Genomic DNA, 17,814 nt, shown 5'->3' on the forward strand with positions numbered 1-17,814 from the left:
TCACCCCCCACAACTTTAACTATTAATGAAATAGTTAAAAAAATATTTTACCTAATCTTCAGACGTTTCAGACCAATAAAAATTAAAACAAATTTTACTTTGCTAGCTGTTTAAAATTTTGACATTATATTACATTCATCAGTTATAGTCAGTACTCGAGTTGTAAAAAAAAAATCAGGGGGGGATGGTGGATTTTATCATATGGGGAAAGATAATTTGTGCTGATTAGAAATAATATAATATATTACAAATAATAGCACTGACCAAAACACCTGTAGAAATACTGCAGGAATGACATAGCAGCAGTTAAATGCAGCCTTCTGTAAGCTTTAAATATCCACTGGGCTTACATCAAATACTGTACATCAAAACACAACAATAAAAAACAGTTTTCCGAATTTATCAATATGACTCTGTCCTTCACAGGATAAGTAAAATGGATCACTGCAAAAACTCAAAATCTTAACAAGAATAGTTGTCTTATTTCTAGTTAAAATGTCCATTTTAGTAAAAAAATCTCATTACACTTAAAACAAGACTCATCACTGGAAAAAAAATGTCACCTGTTTCAAGTAGATTTTCACTTAAAATAAGTAGAAAAATCTGCCAGTGGAACAAGATTTGTTTGCTTGTAATGAGAAGATAAATCTTGTCCCACAGGCAGATTTTCCTACTTATTTCAAGTGAAAATCTACTTGAAACAGGTGAAAATTGTCAAATATGTTATTTTTCTGGTGATGACTCTAAATGTTGAAATAGCAGTAAAACCACATTCATTGATGAAATGACATAAGGGATGGAAAGGGGGGATGGCAGTTTTACAGGGGGGATGATTTTGACCGTTTTTATTTCAGGGGGGATGCCATCTCCCCCTCATCCCCCCTCATCCCCCCTCAACTCCAGTACTGGTTATAGTTGCTATTTATATATTTATAATTCACATAAGTTTAAAGAAATCCTCAAAATAGAAATAATTTAAACACATTTTATTTATTTTACTTCAAATTTCAACAAATATATATTAAACTTTAAACCAATGTTTATTCAAATTTTACAGTTTGTAAATAAAGTTGTCCCAAGAGACAACTTGGCAACATTTTCTTTTGCAACTAATCGGCAATATATTCCCAATATGAATCAAATGAATAGGTGGCGATCTCTTAGACTTTTTAAAAACACTGTAAACCAGACGGTCCCCGTTTGTTCCCGTATGTTGTGACAATACAAAGGGTATCCTCTAGAGGGCAGTAATATGTCATCACACTGTTCCTATAAATTCACTATAATAAAGTAAATACTGCATATTGGCAACTGTTTTTATTTTTGTATTACTTTTATTGCTTGATCACACAGTGGAAAAACAAGTACATTCCAAAAGTATACAAAGAAGAAATGCAAAGTATGCAAAGAAGAAATATGATATGAAGAATATGTTTTGAATTACTCCTGAATCATTTTTCTAAGTACCATAAACAATCGGTATCCCCTTCTGTTCATGTTCACTTTATTTATCAGATAAGCTAAATTATTCTGACATAGTATTATTACAGAAACCAGTCTCTAATGTGATTTTCAAATAATTGTCAGGATTATAATATTATTACATTCTTATAAACCTACTACAGATCAAACAGACATTAATACAGCAGAGTAGCACAGTGTCTGCTGAACTATTGATATAATTGATCTATTCAAAATAGATGCAGCAGCCAGCTACATCATACCCACCATAGCAACAGTTTGCATTACTTATTATTCTTTTCTTCTATGTTAAAATTAACTTATATTCTGATTATCTGAAACAAAGGTTACTGATAAAGCCCTGCATGCACCCCCACACATTAAGAGGCAAGTGTTTGGAAATCATTACAGAAGGATCAGCGTGTGTTTTCTCTCAGTGGATGCTGTATCTGGAGTTATCTCTGGTCTCAGTCGTCTTTATCAGCAGCTTTGGAGCAGGAGAGCTGCTGCTGCTGTGATAACCGTTACTGCTTTTAGAACCTGCAGACAAACAGAGAGAGAAACAGAGAGAGGAAGGTGGCGTGAGGAAAAGAATGAAACACAAACTCTGGATATACTGTAACTGTCCTGTCCTAAAGTTTTGCTGCTAAATTAGTAAATCCCCCTCTGATCAGAGTGTTTAGATTTGTTCATTTTTCGTTGGAAGAAGTTTGAACAGCTTTAGTATTTATGCATCTTATAATATTCCCTTTAGGTTTGTTACTTACTGTAGTTGGAGATGGCCTGGATGTTCAGGATGGACTGATGTCCAAGTCTGAGGAAAAAACGATAAAAAAGGAACAATAATTCAAGCTGGTTGTTTTTGTGCCTTCTTGGGTCACTGTAACTTTGCAGACTTCTTATATCGCAGAGACAAGAGAAATTAATGTTAATCAGTAATAAACATTCTATGCATTTTCTAGGATTTTTAAGAGACTCGTACATTTGTGTCTCTGACTGAAAATACAAGTAAACTGGTAAATGCATGTATTTTTGGGGAAATTTGGAAATAATCTGACCTGTTCTCCTTTAGATTATTATTGTTGTTGTAAAGTCTTCATCAATTATTTATTTATCTATAGATTTATTCATTTTTTCCCCGCCAGGTGATTGTAACACCTTGTCCAGATGTTTCACAATGTTTACCAGATTCAGCAGATCCAGTTGCTGCAACTCAGCTGGTTTTATTCCCATTCTCACAGAATTTTGCATCAATTGTTTCAGCAAAAGTTTTTTTCACCCAAGAATAGAAAACCTCCCCAGAATATTGAGGGCAAGAAGACTAACTACTTCTGCCTCTTCCTTCACCTTCACTGTAAAAACAGCACCTCTAAAAATAATCATAATAGTCTATAAATGTAGTCAAAATTGTATTATTTTAAGAAAACATATATTTGCCCATTGGGGTAATAACATTTTTATTAACTAGAATTCATAAAACCAGCAAACTGGTCTAAAATAGTCTTCAAATTTTCTTGGAACAAGTTTTTATTTCTTACTTAGAGATGAGTTTTTGGAGTGTTGCACGTCTTGTCCACTATTTAATGCACCTCGTCAGTGATTTCAATGATTACAGCAAATAATTGTAGTGAAAATAGCTATAACTGTTCTTAATAAATGTCTTCTGGTAAATCTATTACAGCGTTTGGCTGCTCAATTTCCCAAAATACAGTAATGGATATGTAAATATTTAAATGAGGCGATGCTTTCGGCAGAGGTTGGGGTATACTGGGGTTCTCCAGATGGGTCATTTCAGAACTTTTAAATGGATTTGTATTCTTTTTTCTTTTATCTCCCTTTTTTGGGGGGTCCTTTTCTGTTTATTTTGCTGTTGTATTGATCCACTGCTGTCCCTAGGTGGAGACATTGTTACTGTGTATTGTCTTATGTTGTATTGTTGTGATTGTGGCCATGGTGGCAATGAAGTTTCCCCTTTGGGGATTATTAAAGTTGAATCCTATCCTATCCTATCCTGCTTACCTTTCGTCAGACTCACAACTAAAACTTTGGAAATATTTTCAAATAATGTTTTAACAAAACAAGGGGTCAGGACCAGGACTAGGACCATTTCATCAACCTCTCCACGGGCGGGGCTTCAGGGGGGGCTGGGGGTGGTACTTTTTTTTTGTGGCACCACTTGGTTCACATTAGGTAGAAAGCATTGTATAATATGCTGTACTGAGATTTTCACACTCACAGTTAACATTAAAACAAAAATTGCAAGTGAATCTCCAAATGTATTTTGGGTAAAATCGTTCATCATCAACAGCCGTCTATCAACGTCATACATAATCATCGATCAACAGAGCACAGTAGTCCTACAGCCTAAACATGAGCGGGAGTTATAAACACAAAAGTGGAGCGATAAAACGCAAAGAAAAAGAAAAAGGGGAGCAAGAAAAAGCCAAATTGCCCAAGCTAGACACATATTTTGTTCGCCCTAATCCTCCTCCTGTGGGAGATGAACCAGACATTATTAGCACAGATTCATCCCCGGGCCCCCGAGCGAGTTTGCGGAGCGCAAAGTTCGCCGAGTACCCTTCAAGTAGTGGTGAGTAGGCCACAATACTTCAAATTGAATTTGAACTTGTATATGAATTTATGGGCCGCCGTGCCAATTTTACTACACTACTACTACTACTACTACTACTGGTGGCTATCTGTGGTGCTGAACTCCTACAAGTGCGTTGAATTTGTGTCTGAAATGTATGCGTTTTATTAGGCTATGGTTTTGTTGTTCTTGTGGTTGTTCTTGTGGTTCATGTTATATAATTATATGAAGTGGGTTTCCGCTATCTGTGGTGCTGATAAATACAATCAAACGCTTTGGATTGTGTGTCAAATAGCGTGGCTTCAGGTGGCTGCTGGCTTTTGTGCGATGAATAACTTTCTGGGATAGATGTATAAAGTCCGAAAATTATAATTGATTAAAAAAAGGTCAACAAAACAGGTTTCAAAATTCAAATTACCCTTTGTAGAAATGAAATCTTAAATATTTCACCTTTTCCTTTCTTTCAAACATTTTTTAAACTGTGTTCCTGCACAGGATCACACACACCTGAGTCATAGGGGCCGACATTCAATTATATGTTACCCTGCTGCAAGTAAACATAATTATTCTGAAAAATTGTATTATTATTTTAACAAATTTGAGAATTATCTTTCACAATCTCTAATAGGCTACGTTCTGCTCTTACATCTGGTAATGCTTGTAAGCCCCGTTGTTGGGCATGTATAGGCTATGTTAATGAGACGGGTATTTTGGCAGCCTGACGAGAGGCTCCAGGTTGCAAAGGGCCCGGTCATATGCCCCGCCCCCCGGCCCGGCTCTCATATGTACCGCTACTGGACCTCCCCTGCCCCACCTGTCCTCCTCTCCCTCCAACAGCTTCCTGTAGGTGGCGATCTCAATGTCCAAAGCCAGTTTCAGGTTCATCAAGTCCTGCAGGTGAAGAGAATGAGACATTTACATATCGCTCTTTCCAGGCTAGTCCTTGCCACAGTTTTTTATTTTCCACATTTCCATCCATGACGCGTCCTTGATCACCTGGTATTCTCGTAGTTGTCTGGCCATGTCCTGCTTGGCTCTCTGCAGAGCGTCCTCCAGGTCCCTGGTCCGGGCTTTGGCTTCTTTCACGGCCAGTTCCCCGCGTTCCTCAGCTTCAGCCAGCTGGTTCTCCAGGCTGGCCCGCTAAAATTGACGGACACACACATGCAAAATGAGCAAAATCAGCGGAAATATATCTGAACTATATTCCTCCTGAAATTCATGTGACTTGTTTGTACCTGCGCCTTCACGGCCTCTATCTCGCTCTGCAGGCGGCCGATCAGCCGATTGACCTCAGCGACCTCTCCTTTGACAATTCGGAGCTCGTCTCCAAACTGGCTGGCCTGCACTGACATTTGGTCAAACTGCAAACAGAGGAACGATGACTACTATGTGCGCAAAAACAGACCTTTGTAGGTTTTCATGAGAATCACCTTAATTACAATAATTGTGTGTCTATTTCATATCTTTACCAAGCAGCTGGCCCGTTTGTCACGCTCCCTCAGCCTAACCTTGTTCTTGTACCAGGCCTCCGCCTCCTCTCGGCTGCGGGCTGCGATCTCCTCGTACTGAGCTTTGACTTCAACTACGATCTGCTCCATGTTGAGGCTGCGACTGTTGTCCATCTGCACCACCACTGAGGTGTCTTTGATGCTGGCCTGCAGCTCGCGCAGCTCCTGCTCCGGGTGGGAGGAATGAAACAGATGAACACATCATTTCCATAAGTTCCAAGCCAAATGAAAAAGGCACATTTAATTTTATGCATAATAAAAAAAGATTAAAACTGATTAGTAACGAAATTAAATTAGACAGGCAGGTGATAATTCCTTGAACACTTACATAGTTCGGACTATTCATTGGTTTGGTGAGACAGTGTGCGAAAAAATATGTTTCTTTCTACTAAAGAGTAAAAGTTTTGGGGAGTCTTGCCATATTAATAAAATTTGATTCCAATGTTTGAAGTTGACTTTCAGGCGACAAAGCAAAGACAAACCTCCTCGTAGATGTTCCTCAGGAAGTTGATCTCATCAGTCAGAGCTCCAACTTTGTCCTCGAGATCTGCTTTGACCAGGTAGGCGGAGTCCACATCCTGGAAACACACGTTTATATTTACATGAAGTTGATGCAGAGCGGTCACAAGACTAGGACAGGTGTATAAAAGCACTCAGTTTGACCCCTCAGACTGTCAACACCCACCCACAGGTTGGAAAACACTCTTATACAGTAAGTAGGAGCCCTGATGCATGACATCCAACTATTGTAATAAATAAATCTGACACTGTGGCAGTGGGATTACTGATCTGAAAAGTGTTATCAGTTAATGGACATCCATTATTATTCATTTGTCATAAATCAATATAGAAAACATTACTCTAAACTGTATTTAATAATACTGGATGACATTATTTGCAAGAGTTATTGCAGGATATCGTTCACACAAAAGTGGGGAGGCATTTAGGATATAAACATACAGCTGGGAATTATATCTGTTTCTGATTCATTCACATCTTTCCAGATTTGGAAGAAAGGTTCCTGGTTGAATCATCTGATTTGTATATTTATTTGACAGGGAAGAATTTCTTACAGTTGCACCAGAGTTAGCTGGCAGATCATTTACGCCTGGAAAAACAATGACCAAGGCGTTCATTGCACGAAGACTGGTTGGGAAAAGTCGAATAATCTAAAGACCTAACGATCTGCAGAGAATCAAAAATCGTCACATTGTGTGGTTTTGTTCAGAAAAATAAAAAAATAAAATAGAAATACTTTTTAAATGAGAATTTTCAGCCGAGGGAACTGAATTATTTATTTTCCACAAAGAAGCATTTGTATAAACGGCAAACATAACCTTTATCAAATAGCTAAAGTTACTGCAGTTTACATGTACACACCAAAATATGTCATATTTACAATCCAAGAACAAATCAAAGTGTGAATTTTGATCAAACTGAACTGTTCTCACGCAAAGCCAAGCGGTTACAGGAATAGAGGGAAATGAGGACAATAAGAAAGCACAACAAAGCAGCTCATGTTACCTGCCACACCTGTATGGCTGAATGTATGAATGAGTGTTTGTGTCCTGACCTTCTTCAGGATAACAAAGTCATTCTCCAGGTTGTTTCTCTTGTTAATCTCGTCCTCATATCTGTGGCAGAAAGAGGACTGTGTGACATTACAGTGGGATTAACGAGAATAGTGCTTCAATATCACAACTCTGAGGTCATCATTCACTTGTGCTTGTAGTCCTCCACCAGGCCCTGCATGTTCCTCAGCTCCCCGTCCAGTTTGATCTTGTCGTTGTTGACCAGGTCCATCTGGCGCCTCAGACCTGCCATGTAGGCCTCGAACAGGGGCTCCACGTTGGATCGGCTCACCCCCTGACCCTGCAGCAGTTCCAGCTTCGTCTCGAGCATCTTGTTCTGCTGCTCCAGGAAACAGACCTGGACGAGAGCAAAGCCAAGCATCAACGGAAATGTGTATTTAGAATCAGATGCTGTGATTTTGTCACGACTTTCATGTTTCAATGTTTAGCAAAGATCTCAACATATAGTTCAACTCCATAAATTAAACTTTATCAAAACCATCCATAATGCTGCTATATAACTGAGGAGTGATGTGCACGTTATGCAAGTTGTGCCTAATATTATGAGCAGCTAGATGGCGGCAAATATGAGAGGATGGCTGCAGAAGACCACCCTAAAAGTGACTTTGTGTTGTGCAGAGAATAGGACTTGTGAAATTAGTTGAGTGACAATATTCATTCATTCATTTATTTGTATATTTTACAATCAGTATATGAGCTGTTGTGGAAAAACCTATCAAATATTCGTTAATATGTTCTTTCCAACTAGGTGAATATCCGGACTGAGTTCCCAAGTTACCAAGAATAAGACTTGAGAGATGAGCCAGATTTCAGTAGATTTAATTAAGCATTTGCCTGAAAATGTGTCAGAACATACATGCATCTCGATGCAGAATGCAAATAAATAAAGGAAGCATAATGATTTTAAAGCATGAATGATTATTCATCCTAACAATTCAGATGAACAGAGCTAATCTTTTATCAGTCTGTAGACTCTGTTCTCAGGGCAAGGCTGAATTTGCTCCTCACAGCAGTTTTGGTTTTATCCAAGTGCCCAGGGCTAAATTCTCCATCACATGAGCTGTTTGTCCCAAAACAACTGAAAATTCACTAGGAGATTTATGACTATTCAACCCAGTTTTTTTGTGCAGGCGGGGGGTCAAAGAGCAGGCAACTGGTACATCTGGAAGAGTCGCACACTCTTTGTGGATGTGATGGAGTGAAGCATTGATTTACAGTAGCATGTCACGTTATATTGGATGCATGGATTTTTTAAATTGTTGGTGCCACTGCCAACACCTAGCACCTAAAACCAACCGTTGATGGTTCTAAACTTTGAGGCACTTTTGTGTTTTTATTGAGTGAAAAGTTGCACACATTGCATTTTGGGACTTCTTGGACCTTTGGGCAGAAACGCATTCTTATCGGAGCGTTCAGTATTGCATGTAATAATCATGCAAAAATATGAATTATGCTGCTGTTATTGGAGGTAAACTCTCAGGATCTGCAAATACCGCAGGTCTTCTTCTGTGGAGTTCACCGTGATCTGCTTTTCCAAAATGTACACCAACTGACTCTTGAACAAAGCTTTGGGATTCATATCACTTTTTTTGTAGTGTTTGTAAGCTTGTAAGCAAGAAAATTACTTAATGGCCAACTATGGACATTACCATGAAATACAGCTGTAGGATTAAGTAATGCTTTGATAAACAGAGCTCAAAGAAAGAGTGTCATTCATGCAGATGAGAAGGTCAAGAACATTGTCATCAGACTATCCTCCTGGCCAGTATCAGTGCAGCTCACGTTTCCCGCCTGCAGACGGGTTTATATGTCCCACAACACAAAGCCTGCGTTCTGTTGGAAACAGAAAAGGCTACACCACGCCTGGCCGGATTTATCGGGTTACAATCCAACTTGATGGGACGGAAATGGGCCGGAGATGGGGCCGAGAGCTTAAATGTCCTGCAGCCCGGCGGCCTCGGTTCAGTATGAGGATGATTGTGCAAACTGAGCTGATGGTAGCGGTTTAAAACGTGTTTATGGTTAAACACATTTTTAAGGAGGAACAAAGGATCATTCCTGAAATAAAGGAAAGTTAGAAAGTGCCATTACATTCCCCAATGATCACGCCTGTCATCCATATTTAAACTGGGTCATCATCTAGCAGCGAGTTTGTCTGCTGGTTACATCGGACTAATCACCTCTCCTCAAGAGGGAAGCTGCTCTTTAAAGTTTGATGTGGTGTTGGATTACGCCAGTAAACTCAGGTGAGTTAGTTTCCCTGAACCGTCACGTATTTTGCAGGCCCGGGCTGATGTTAAACCTTTCTAGCTTTGAAAAGCTCTCTTATGGATGTTTCATCAACAAGGAAATCACACAGTCCCTCCATTACATTATTCATTAATTTAGTTGATTTAAAAAAAAAAAAATTAATAAAAAAATCACATTATGCATGCTGACCTTTAAACTTGGGATGAAGGACATTTTTGGGTAAAAACACATGTGGGTGCTGATTCAGACACATGCCCAGTTTTAACCAGTTTTGAATCAATTTATCTTCATAAGTCATCAAAGATGGAAATGATATTTAATGCGGTATAAAATCATATAATGTTACTGCTCATCATTACGCATCCAAATACTGTTAAATGTTACTATTACTTTTTTATTCTTTTCTCACATATCGTATGTGGTTTTCATTCATTGTTTTCAGTTCTTCACTCACTTTGCTCATAAACCTGCTTGAGGTTCTGCCTTTATTTTTGGAAAAATATAATAATCAGAGGAATTGATTCAGCAAAGCATCCAGAATTTATACCAACAACGCCTCCTTAACTTTGGTACCTGAAGTATTGCAGATATTGCTGAGGATAACTTCTTAACGACATGGTCAGGCCAGAGAGGAATTTGGAAAAAAGGGATCCTTGATTTTTATTTTCCTACTACTACTACTACTACTACTACTACTACTACTACTACTACTACTACTACTACTACTACTACTACTGTCATTTAGCAGACACTTTTATCCAAAGCGACTTACATCTGAGAGAACACAGACCATGGAGCAATTAGGGTTAAGGGCCTTGCTCAGGAGCCTAAGGTGGTTCATCTTGCCATTAGGGGGCTGTAGCCACTAGACTACCACACCCCTTAATGAAAATAAAACTTTAGAAAGATAATAAAACCCTTGTCACAATAAGTTTTTAACTGTAACAAGAGATGTGTTGTAAGCACAGCCATTATCTCCATCCATCCATCCATCCATCCATCCATCCATCCATCCATCCATCCATCCATCCATCCATCCATCCATCCATCCATCCATCCATCCATCCATCCATCCATCCATCCATCCATCCATCCATCCATCCCGCTGCAAGGCGGCATGATGTAGAAAAATGCATTGACCCTGCTCAGAGCTGAACTAGTACTTTGGTTACTTATTAGACAATCCAACCTGTTGTGAGGAAGGTTCATGTTGTAAGTTTGGAGAAACGGGCCATCATCCAGCTCAGCTCTCCATCACTGTACGCCTGAAGTGTATCTCCACTGATGCCAGAAGCCAACAAAGCTTCTATTGTGAGAATGTTATCCACTCCGTGAGAAAGTAACCATGTTCCCTAAGAAGGGTATCAATGTCCAGCTTCATCACAGGGTTCCTTGCCCCATCTGTGGGAAATGTGTAGGGGCAGTGTTCTTCAACCGGACCACTCACACGCACATTTACTGTCCTACTTTCTGTTTCTCAATAAATTCTGGTTCATAATTATGTAAGCTTCCATCTCTGCCTTCGGTTTAGGGACCAGGGTACTTTTACAGTTTTTCTCTATTGCCAAAACACAAAACCCAGTACTCTAAACCAAATGACCAGTTGCCTAAACACATTTAGTAAAACTACCCCCCTTTTGCCACAACCACAAACACAATTCACCTGTAGACACTTTTCACAAAACCCATCCCCTTTTTCTCAAAACTCTAAACACATTTTACCGTGCTAAAACACATTTTGCATATAACTCTGCTCCAATATGCATTGTGAAGCTCATGTGATGCAAAATGCTACCCACAATCAGCAAAACTTGAACACAATGAACATACCTGGTGTCAATCAGTAAACACAACTACTCATAATTGAAAACACCTATTGCAAATGATGTGACCACACCTATATAAGTCAGTGCAGTTTGCTGAAGCCTCAAAAACAAAAATAGATGATCAAGACAGGAGAAGAGGAGTTCGTGTCAGATGTGTTTGGCATTTGAGAAGGAAATACCATTTAGTGAAGAGTTAACACTGTTTTGAGGGTAGAGTGTGCTTTTGCAAGACAAGTGTAGGATTTTGCATTTTGTGTGTGAGTTTTGTAATTTGTGTTTAGAGTTTTGAGAAAGTGAGGTAGTCTATCAGGAAATGTGTTTAAACAATTGTGAAAAACTGTAACATCAATCAGCAATTCATTAGTGTATGTCTGCCACCCTACTCTCCGTTCCTAAACCCAATAGAGGAGTTCTTCTCATCATGGCGGTGGAAGGTCTATGACCGCCAACCTTACACCAGAGAGAACCTTCTCAGGGCTATGGACCTGGCCTGTGATGATGTGGCTGTGGAGGTGTTCCAAGGCTGGGTGTGGCATGCCAGGGCATTCTTCCCACGTTGTTTGGCTATGGACAATATTGCCTGTGACGTTGATGAGGTCCTGTGGCCCGACCCAGCCCAACGTGATGCCGCCCCATGATTTCGGTGTCAACATACAACATACTGTGTCAATTTTCAAACATACTATTATAAAAGAAATCGCACCCTGAACATTGTGTTCTCAATTGTTACTGTACTGTATCTATTGTGTGTAATGGATCCTCTATGGAGTTTACAGTACTCATTTTTGCATTGAGTTGTGATATTACTGCATTTTCTGCATTATGTAACTATTCCCATGAAATGCACAAATCTATAGTTAATGCCCAAAACATATTTGAGAATAAATAAGGGTTGCTCAAATGCATCCTGGCAGTTGTGAAACTGTAAAAAGAACAGTCTCACACTGTGAACATTGTGTTTTAAATTTTTTTGGTAATGTGGTTAATGATGCTCAGTAGTGTTTACATTTTCACAGGCCTTGAGTGGTATTTTGGTGTCAGAGTTTGCTTTTGAGCATATGAGCAACTGTTTTGGTGTGATGGGTTGGTTTTTGTGCATATGAGCAACTGTTTTGGTGTGATGGGTTGGTTTTTGTGCATATGAGCAACTGTTTTGGTGTGATGGGTTGGTTTTTGAGCATATGAGCATCTGTTTTGGTGTGATGGGTTGGTTTTGAAAAGAAACTGTGAGGTTTAGTGTACGTAGCTTTAGAAAAGTGTTTTGTGTTTAGAGTTTTGTGAAAAGTGAGGGCAGTATCGTGAAATGTGTTTAAGCAATAGTGAAAAACTGTAAGGCCCTCATGGACAGCAGGCTGAGCACATCTGCGTCAACCCAGGACGTTTCCTAAACTTTGGTTCAGTCTTTGAAAACTGCAGCATCTCCAAACAATGATGCCACAGTTTTACTGCTCAGTTACATCTAAAATTACTACTGTTCAACTATCCTGATAATGTTAAAATAACTGCAAATGAGTCTGAAATGATCATAATTGGTTCATCCGGCTGCATCAAAAGTCCAAACACTAAACTTGGTCTTCGGACTAACAGCTTATATAACACAACAATGAACATATTTCTGTGTTTCTGTGTTATGAAGTCTAACATAAAATGTATTTTCTTGTGAAAAAGCTTTCGTGGAAAAAACAAAGCAATACAAATCCAACTTGAAATATGTATTTTTTTTTGTCTCATTCAGACCAAGAAATGGTTATCCACTTTTATTCAACATGTCGTCAATATGAAGTTACACTTCTTTCAAGATTTTTTTTTTACTAGATGAAGTGATGACACCGTATTAATCTGTGCAGTTATTTTTATGTACATTACCACAAAAGAAACTCACATCTCTGTACATGAATCAGTCAACTAGGTTTTTGCACTGCGTCACATTCCTCAAGAGCTACAGCTGGAAGGAAGCGAGACGACCGCAGAGCACTTGTTGCACTGACACACTTTTCAAAGAGTTTCCATTGTTTCATCTGAGAGCTGAGGTCGGTTTGAGAGGCTTTTTTGGTCTTACATGCAATGCAAGCTTCAAGCACAGTCAACTCACACTTCCCTTCCCACCGAAAAACCCCATCAGCTCTGAGTCATGTTCTGCAAAGACCCGCGAAAGCGCAGCCACCAACAGCTGTGAGAAAGTGTTGCACACAGTTGCAGTGGTAAGGACTGTGTTCAGTGTGATGACCTATGAGTTCATTTGAGGGGAACGAACGCGATGAAACTAGAAAGATACTAGAGAGATGGAACTAGAGACATACTGGCAATGAAAGATTTGCAATTTTGTGTTGTTTTTGGATCTTTTTCTCTGTTAATCAGGAACTACTTGAGGAAACAACACCGCTGATTCACAGATATTAATTAACGAATCATTGTTTTTTTTCAATCATTTATATACCATATTTTAATCTGTTCTCTGCTAAATCATCTTTTACAACACAGTCCTCGCTTTTGAATTAATAGTCAAGTTTATGAACCATAAATGGTCAAGTCTCCTCTAAATACTTCATCTTTCATTTAATGTTTACTGACCATTAAACGTTATCAGAAGCTTATCATTTGGTCATTCTCATCAGAATTATTCCCTGATTTGTTCATATTAGAGATTTAAATAAATGTTCAAACTGAAGCAGAAAGATATCCACTTTTTAGTTTTGTTCAATTCAACTGTCTAATAGGGTACTAAAGCACATTAATAATAATAAATGATGAATTTTCAAGTCTCTTTACCTTGTCGATGAAGCTTGCAAAGCGGTTGTTGAGGCTCTTGATCTGCTCCTTCTCATGCGCTCGGCTCAGGGACAGGTTGGGGTCGATCTCCAGGTTCAGGGGGGACAGAAGGCTCTTGTTGACCGACAGCGAGGTCAGCGAGGCCCCCAGACCATGATGATGCCCATTGGTACCAGCGTACAGAGAGCTGCTGCTCAGGGACACGCCGCTGAATCCCCCCTGACCTGGACCGAAGCCACTCAGCCTCCTCGACGCACTGCTGCTCCGGACCGAGCTGCTGGAGCTGATCCGCTTGGAACGACTCAGACTCATGATGGAGCAGGAGGTGGATGGTGGATGGTGGATGGTGGATGGAGGGCGAAAGATGGCTGGAAAAAGGAGAAAAATAATGAACCTGATGCTAATAAAAACAAACAAAATCAAAACGCTTGAAACAAGCCGAACGGAGCAGACAATGAAAGTCAGGAGCAGAGGAGTGAAACTGGTGGATGCAGGGTGTTTAAAAACCACAATGAGGTTTCTCAGGTGTCTTATGACCTTCCAAGCCTCCCCGGGGTGGAGGCAAAAGAGGAGGGGAGAAGGTTCACCCACCAGGCAGACAGGAAACTGAACTCTACCTGCTCTGCCTTACCTCTGCTCCCCACAACTAAGAACTAACTCATCAACAAACCGGTCATACTGTGTATGCATATATGTAGGTTTTCATCCATTCTTCCCATTCCGGTCTTTTACCGTACATACAGAACATATTTCTTTTAAAATTATTTTTTTTCTTCTTTATATTTATATTTTTATTCTTTAAGATTTACACATAGTGTCTTATTTTATTTAGCTGCTGCACCTCAAGGCCTTTGAGGATGACAAATTTTGATCCTGTATTGTGTTGCACATGTCAGAATTGACAATAAAGTTGACTGGACTTGACTTGACTGGTAGAGACTGGAGAGAATAAGAGTAGACTTACTGAATTGATAAAGTAAGGCAGTTACTTTGATTACTTACATCAACAAGTAACTTTTACAAGTTACATTTTAGTTACTTTTACAGTTTTTCACAATTGTTTAAACACATTTCCTGATAGACTACCTCACTTTCTCAAAACTCTAAACAAAAATTACAAAACTCACACACAAAATGCAAAATCCTACACTTCTCTTGCAAAAGCACACTCTACTCTCAAAACAGTGTTAACTCTTCACTAAATGGTATTTCCTTCTCAAATGCCAAACACATACATCATTTGAGTAGACATTTCTAAGCACCCACTGAACACTGACGTGCAGAATGGAAGACACTAGTATGAATGGAAAACACTACATGAATGAATGAATGCCTCAGTATAATCATGCATTTGTATGTTCAGTGTTACACCTTCAGCTGTTGGATGTAATATATCACCATATACTATTATTATGTATAGGCTACTCAAATAGAAAACAACACACAATTCTTTACAGTAACAACAAATCATATTTTTACAGTACAGTATTTGGACTCAAAATGTGCAGTCCACTGGACATCACAGCAAGCTGTGGGTGAAAACTTGACAGAAAATAGAAACAGAACAAAAGTATTAGGCTGAATCCTGCCTTTCATCCCTGGCTGGCCACAGGACCTCATCCACGTGGCAGGCGATGTTCTCCCTGGCCAATCAGCGGGGGAACAATCTCCTACAATGCCGCATGAAGCCTTGACAGGCCTCAGCAGTGACATCATCACATGCGTCCTCGGTGGCCTGCAGCAGTGGGATCCGTGTCTGAGGATTTCTCTCGTATACCTTCCATCTCCAGGCAGAGAAAAACTCCTCAATTGTGTTGAGGAAGGGAGAGTATGGAGGGAGATATAGGACATCAACTTCTGGATGGACCCTGAACCAGTCACGGACCAGAGCAGCCCGGTGGAAACTGACATTGTCCCAGATAACAACAAACCTGACCAGCTCTGTGTCCTCCATCTGGTCTGGCTGGACAATGATATTACAGAGCTGGTCCAGGAATGCTAGAAGAAGTGCAGTGTTGTAGGGGCCAAGGGTGGCATGGTGATGGAGGACACTGTGGTGATTGATAGCAGCACATATTGTTATGTTCCCTCCACGTTGGCCAGGGACCTCTGTGATGGCTCGCTGGCCGATGATATTCTTCCCTCGGCGCCTTCTTTTTACAAGGTTGAACCCCGCTTCATCAATGAATATGAATTCAATGGCAAATTGCTGATTGCATATTGCACAACAGCCTTTGGAGTTTAGAAATGTGATTGACTGTGTGTTCTGTGTGAACAGCAAGAGAGTGAATACAGGAAGAGTGTGCAGGATATTGGGAATTGTGTGTAGTGTTGTGAGAAATGTGTGGTATGGAATGGGAATTTGAGTATAGAGCAGTAAATGTGCTTGGAGTTCAGCAGGATTGGTTCAGCCACCTGAAAAATGAGTTTCAGGTTGTGCACATTGTGTCTGATGTTCCAATAAATGTGTTTAAACAATTGTGAAAAACTGTAAGAACATTTTTTTAAATTGCTCCAATTGATGTCCTAATAACTTAAAGGAGCTGTATGTAAGAGCAATAATAAAACGAATCATAAAATGACCCCGAAATGTCAACAGACATTTAAAAATCATGTTCATTTCAAATACTTATGTCACTGACAACAGCACTCAAGCCAGGATATTCCAGTTTAAAAAGGAGTTGCAGCCCTCAACTGATGTTTATGTTGTTATTTTTTGTTTTGGCCTGAAGCTCCACCCTCCACCTATCTCCCAATCACCAAGTCAGTATTGTTTCTGAAGCTCCACCCTCCACCTATCTCCCAATCACCAAGTCAGTATTGTTTCTGAAGCTCCACCCTCCACCTATCTCCCAATCACGAAGTCAGCATTGTTTCGGCATCCGGGTTGCCAGCTCGGCTCTAATTATCCCAGCCATGGCAGCCTACGTTCCTGCTGCATTCTGCAGCCTACCTGGCAACCTCTGGTCGGGGGGAGGAGGGGGAGGGTACACGCCGCTCAACAATATTTTGAAAGTGACTGCAGTACCAGTTTTGGCCATTTCTTACAGACGGCTCCTTTAATTTAAGTGTTGTATGAAATTATTATCATTGTTTTAGTTTTTTTCTACAGTTTAAACAAGACAATATTTATTGAATATTCTGATTTGATGGTGATTGATTTATACAATGGTTTAAGCTGAAACAGTAAACCAAAGTGCAACACTGTGCAGTTAATAAAAAAAAAAAAATAACAATAAAAAAAAATGTATTGGAGCAAATTTAGATTTTCCAATCCACCTAAATAGTTGGTGTTTTTGTGTTTTGGGGGGAATCTGGAGTATAATGCAACCGGTGCACGTGTTTCTGTGAGGCTGCAGTGTTGAACACTGAAACCTCCATGCTGCCCTTTTTTTAATTTATTTTGGGGGTTTTGGGGATGAAATACATGCTGGAAAAAAGAGAAACTATTTGTCTGATTTTCTCTTTTTGAAGATATTTGTAAAGAATCTCCTCTTTTTCTTTTTTTGCAGTAGTTCTTGGGACTCTCTTTCCTTCTCCAGGATTTTCTCTTCCTCGTGCAATCCCCTCTTCTAAACTATTTCGTTCTTTTTGGATTTCTTTCTGTTCATTGACCAGTCTGTTTCTCACTTCATCCAGTTTTCTTTTCTTGTTCTGCAGTTTTTGTTAATTTAAAAAAAAAATTCCTCCTCCTTCTTCTGTGCCATTCTTTTGAGTTGACAGATTCTGGCATGAGTGTGTAACCTCAGAACCAGTATATTCAGCATGAATTGGATGTCTTGATCATTCACTTTTTTGCGATGACAGAAAGATTCAAA

General features: G+C 39.5%; 1 protein-coding gene across 2 annotated transcripts; it reads right to left on the minus strand.

Annotated features, from left to right (window-relative positions):
• Positions 1-1,450: 1,450 nt before the first annotated feature.
• On the minus strand, positions 1,451-14,333 carry si:dkey-222f2.1 (keratin, type II cytoskeletal 8). Of its 2 annotated transcripts, none has more exons than XM_061727032.1 (10): positions 13,997-14,333; positions 7,280-7,488; positions 7,133-7,193; positions 6,042-6,137; positions 5,560-5,724; positions 5,287-5,412; positions 5,048-5,191; positions 4,866-4,942; positions 2,229-2,275; positions 1,451-2,001 (listed from the first exon to the last, which is right to left on the minus strand). In XM_061727032.1, the coding sequence occupies exons 1-10, from the start codon at positions 14,306-14,308 to the stop codon at positions 1,895-1,897; spliced, it is 1,344 nt and encodes a 447-aa protein (XP_061583016.1). In that variant the 5' UTR covers positions 14,309-14,333; the 3' UTR covers positions 1,451-1,894. The 2 variants fall into 2 exon arrangements, with proteins under 2 accessions (XP_061583016.1, XP_061583015.1); XM_061727031.1 differs by having other exon boundaries at positions 5,521-5,724.
• Between the last annotated feature and the right edge of the window lie 3,481 nt (positions 14,334-17,814).

This window comes from Cololabis saira, chromosome 8 (assembly GCF_033807715.1).
Source record: "Cololabis saira isolate AMF1-May2022 chromosome 8, fColSai1.1, whole genome shotgun sequence".
Taxonomy (NCBI): domain Eukaryota; kingdom Metazoa; phylum Chordata; class Actinopteri; order Beloniformes; family Belonidae; genus Cololabis; species Cololabis saira.